Source organism: Phalaenopsis equestris, unplaced genomic scaffold, assembly GCF_001263595.1.
Source record: "Phalaenopsis equestris unplaced genomic scaffold, ASM126359v1 Scaffold000107, whole genome shotgun sequence".
Taxonomy (NCBI): domain Eukaryota; kingdom Viridiplantae; phylum Streptophyta; class Magnoliopsida; order Asparagales; family Orchidaceae; genus Phalaenopsis; species Phalaenopsis equestris.
Genome location: NW_018164549.1, coordinates 2,998,297 through 3,003,004, shown reverse-complemented (window position 1 = coordinate 3,003,004; position 4,708 = coordinate 2,998,297). Strand labels below are relative to the sequence as shown.

The 4,708-nt window shown below is 40.5% G+C and overlaps 1 protein-coding gene across 1 annotated transcript; it reads left to right on the top strand.

Annotated features, from left to right (window-relative positions):
- The first annotated feature begins 599 nt into the window (after positions 1–599).
- On the top strand, positions 600–4,084 carry LOC110020755 (zinc finger CCCH domain-containing protein 24-like). Its single transcript, XM_020718969.1, has 2 exons — positions 600–912; positions 1,313–4,084. Exon 2 carries the CDS (start codon positions 1,425–1,427, stop codon positions 3,504–3,506), a length of 2,082 nt encoding a protein of 693 aa, XP_020574628.1. The 5' UTR covers positions 600–912; positions 1,313–1,424; the 3' UTR covers positions 3,507–4,084.
- The last annotated feature ends 624 nt before the right edge of the window (positions 4,085–4,708 follow it).

Here is a 4,708-nt window from a genome sequence, read left to right as displayed (position 1 = left end):
TTATTCATACATTTTCATAAACAAATTGAATTATGTTCAAAATTGATTAATTTAACTTCGAGTTCTTGAAATAATATTCAAATTTATTGATTTACTAATTCGAACAAATATGATTAAGCACTAATTGTCAATTTGGATTTATTCATCAAGTCCATTAATTCATTTATATCCCAACATCCATTTTTATAACAAAGAGTAGCGCCAAAATAGTGCTACACAATTTAGGCTTCTTCAATCTCACAGTAGAAGTGTCAAAATAGTCTGTGCTCTAACAATCTCTTATAAGTACAATTATTTTGACATTTCTATAAATTATGGGGCCACAATAATCTAATTAAATAGTCGGGATTATTTTAATATTTTTCTCTTATAATAAACAATATATTTATTTTTAAAGGAATTCATTAATATTCAGATATATGTACGAGTAAATTTTGTTCCTTTTTGTCATTTTTCTAAGGCGGCATCAAATTAATTTATTTTCCATCCACCGGCTTAGCCGGTCACCTCTCCATTGAAAATTTGAATTCTGCGGTGATTCCAATCCGCATGACGGGTGAATTTGGGTTAATTTCGAATGGGTTTCATCTCCAGTTCCGACGGAGTTAAATTTCGCGGCCCGCAAATTCACTTCTCTCATTTCATTCGCGTTAGCGTTTCATTTCGCTGCCATTTCGAGACTCGGAGGAAGCTCTGATTCCTTCTTTGATTCTCTTCTCGCTTTTCTTCTCGATTTTTCCTCCGCTGTCGCTGCGAGCCCTACTCCTTGATTGAATCGGGTTGACTTTTGTGTTGCTGAGAGCTCCTTGCTCTGTATCTTGGTCGGATCAGTGGAAGATCGATTGCTTTTGAGCTGATCGGCGAAGATTTAATGGCGATTTTTCCGGGTCTGTGTTGATCTGCCGGGAATAGGTAAAGACTTTAATGCTTTGTGCTCTTTGGCCTTTAGATTTTTCTTTTTTGTTGGGATCGTTTCGTTGATCTCAGTTTTTCTTGGTGATTCTAAATGATGTTTTTTTTTAGAGATATGGTATTCATGCATGGAATTATTTAAATCTGTTGTTGAGATGAAGCAAAAAACTGAATTGTAAAAATATAAATGATTTTTGCTTTTAGATTGTTTTTAAGTTTGAGCCGACTTATAAGATTGGGAACATGCTCGATCTTTTCTTTAAAATGTTTACAAGAACTAGATGGGCTTGCTTTTGATCTTAAATAGCGGTCTAGATTTTGGGCGCTATGTTGATGGTGCTGTAGAGTTTAGCTATCTAAACTTATTGACTGCTTCCCTTCCAATTTCGTTTTTATCCAGGAAAAATTTATGCTGAATGGAAGCATGTGCGGTGGTCTGGAACAAATAAAGTTATTGCAATCTTCGTCATCTTCTTCTTGCCAAGATATCCTTAACTGAATTGAAAAAAACAATGAATGGCCTTAACGTTGAGATCGATGATACTTTTGCAAGCGTTCTGGAGCTTGCAGCTAACAATGATGTGGATGGTTTCAAAGAATATATCGATCGAAACCCCTCTGCCGTTGACGCTGTTGGAGACTGGTATGGCCGTAAGAAAGTCATCGAGCGGCGTACTCCCCTCATGGTAGCGGCCACTTATGGCAGCCTTGATGTGCTCAATTTGATCCTTAAACTCTCATCTGCTGATATAAACCGCTACTGTGGCCCCGACAAAACCACGGCCCTCCATTGCGCTGCTTCTGGTGGTTCCTTGAATGTTGTTAAGGCTGTAAAGATACTTCTGTCTGCTGGAGCTGACCCTAATGGTGTCGATGCTAATGGTGACCGGCCAGTTGATGTGATTTCTGTCCCTCGTAAACTTTCTAATGTGAAGGCCGCACTTGAAGATCTTCTGGGAAGCTCTGGTGGTGCAGTGAGTGAAATTCATCACCAATCCCTCCGGGTTTCTACAAGTGCATCCAACTCTCTTTCACTGTCATCCTCAACAGAGGAAGATGGTTCGCCTTCCTCGGATTCTACCTCCTCTCCCATGACTGGAAAATTTCAAGAACTCCCATCTATGCCGGAAAAGAAAGAGTATCCTATTGATCCATCCCTTCCGGATATAAAAAACTGTGCCTATACTACAGATGAGTTCCGGATGTTCTCTTTCAAGGTTAGACCTTGCTCCAGGGCTTATTCTCATGATTGGACAGAGTGCCCCTTTGTTCATCCAGGGGAAAACGCACGGAGACGTGACCCGAGGAAATATCATTACAGTTGTGTTCCTTGCCCTGATTTTCGCAAAGGGGCATGTAGGAGAGGAGATATGTGCGAGTATGCGCATGGGGTGTTTGAGTGTTGGCTTCACCCTGCTCAGTATCGCACGAGGCTTTGCAAGGACGGCACTAACTGCGCAAGAAGGGTTTGTTTTTTCGCTCACACCAATGAAGAGCTCCGTCCTCTATACATATCTACTGGCTCAGCTGTTCCGTCTCCCAGGTCCTCTGTGTCATCTGCAATGGGCTTAATGCCAGGCTCTCCATCTTCTGTTTCAGCTATTATGTCTTCTTTTACACCGCCCATGTCACCTTCTGCCAACACAATTTCTCACAATTCGCTCAATTGGCAGCAGCCTAATGTGCCCGCACTCCACCTTCCTGGAAGCAATCTGCAATCTAGCAGGCTTAGGTCATCTCTTAATGCGAGAGACATACAGTTGGATGACTACCTGATGCAGGATTATGAAACCCAGCAGTTGATTAATGATTTATTCATCTCACGTATTGGCTCCTCTGCTGGAAACAGAATAGCTCGATCGAAGAACTTGAATGGCTCTAATCTTGATGATCTTTTCTCAGCTGAGCTCTCTTTATCTCCGAGATATAATAATTCTGAACAGGGAGCTATGTTCTCTCCTTCTCATAAAGCTGCCATTCTAAATCAGTTTCAGCAGCAGCAGCAAAGCCTTCTCTCACCTATAAAAACCGGGATGTTCTCACCAAAAACCACCATGGATCAACCTATTCCGGGACATTCCTCACTCTTGCAGGCCTCTCTCGGGTTATCTTCTCCTGGAAGGATGTCTCCTAGAAGCTTGGATGCAGCGTCCCCTTTAAGCTCAAGACTTACTGCATTTGCTCAGAGGGAGAAGCAACAGCAGCAATCTCTGAGGAGTCACAGCTCCCGTGAGCTTGGAGCTGCTGCAGCTGCAGTTGTGGGCTCGCCGGTGAGCTCGTCCTGGTCCAGATTGGGTTCGTCTTCCAGAACAATTGATTGGGGGGTGAATGGTGAAGACTTGGGCCAGCTTAGAAGATCGTCTTCCTTTGAGCTACGTTCCAGCGGTGAAGAACCTGATGTTTCCTGGGTTCATTCATTGGTAAAGGAATCGCCCCCTGAGAAACCATTGGCGACTTCAGCCGGACATGACAGTCTCGCATCCCGCTCTTCTAATCCTAATGATGACTCAAGTGGCCAGATTGATTCTCATGACCATGCTGCTGTGCTTGGGGCTTGGTTGGAACAGATGCAGCTGGATCAGTTGGTTGCTTAGTAGAAATTGATATTTGGTAAATAAATTCTTTGGCTGGATATGGATGGGGGCAGTCAAGTTGGATTAGTGGGTACCATTTGGAGATTCGTTTTCTTCAAAAGATTTGTTTTTTATTTCACAAGAAGAGTATTTTAGACAGAGATTAAAGGATGATGATGGCCACTGTCTGGGTTATTTGAAGCTCAATCCCGGACAATCATTCTCCTTCCAGGTTCGTTTTTTATTTTAAAATCCTTTTTATTTTCTTTGAACTAAAGTTTATAATCAGTTTTTATTTCTTCTCGCCTGAGATCGGTCCTCATCTTTAACTAATGAGGATTTTAAAGAAGCTTGCAGAGGGGTGAAAAATTCGTTGGATTATATCTCTCTCTGTGAACCAACTTTATTGTTAATAACATGAACATGTTGGTTGTGAGAAATTTATGCAATTTGAATTTTTTGCCCCCCTCTCTTGCACTTGTCTGTATCATGAGCGCTGTAGTTTATTTTCTTAACGAGTCATTTGAGAATGTCTGTATTATCTAAACAAACTTGCTTATTATTTTGAATTCCATTATTCTTTTTTATTACCTTCTTCATTAATTTGGCCTTTTTTTGTTCTTTTATGTGGGCATGAAGCTTTGACTGAGATTTTTTGCAGCTTATTGTATGTAATTGGTGATTTGAAGTCTTACCTGATTAGTTGCTGTATAAGTATCTCATGTGGAGTAAATTTAAAGCCTAGCTAACATTCCTTGAGCGTTGTTTGGTTGCAACTTAGATCTACGTTAGGTAGGTAGGACAGAATAAATAAAATTTGAGTAAAGGGTATGTTGGATTTAATTTTCAGTTTTTTTTTATTGTTTTGGTGGATTTAAGCTAAATCTATCTTTAAATCCTATTATTAGTTGCTATCAAATCAAACACTACCTTTTTATGTGTTATGATAATCTATATATATATATAGATATTCAAGGAATGGCTGAAGGTTGTTAGTCGAGCCTCGACTATCCCTAATGCGCCTAACGATTCTGAGCGTGGGGAGTCGAACCCCAGACCAGAGGGGACATACAACGCTGAAGCGGATGCTCTATCAACTGATCTGGGTATGTGGCGCGCGCCGGCGCGCGTATATATATAATTTTAATTACTCTAATTTTATCCACAATTGGTTGGCAAAAGCATATGGTTATTAGGTAATGCATCTAATTATTAGAAAATAT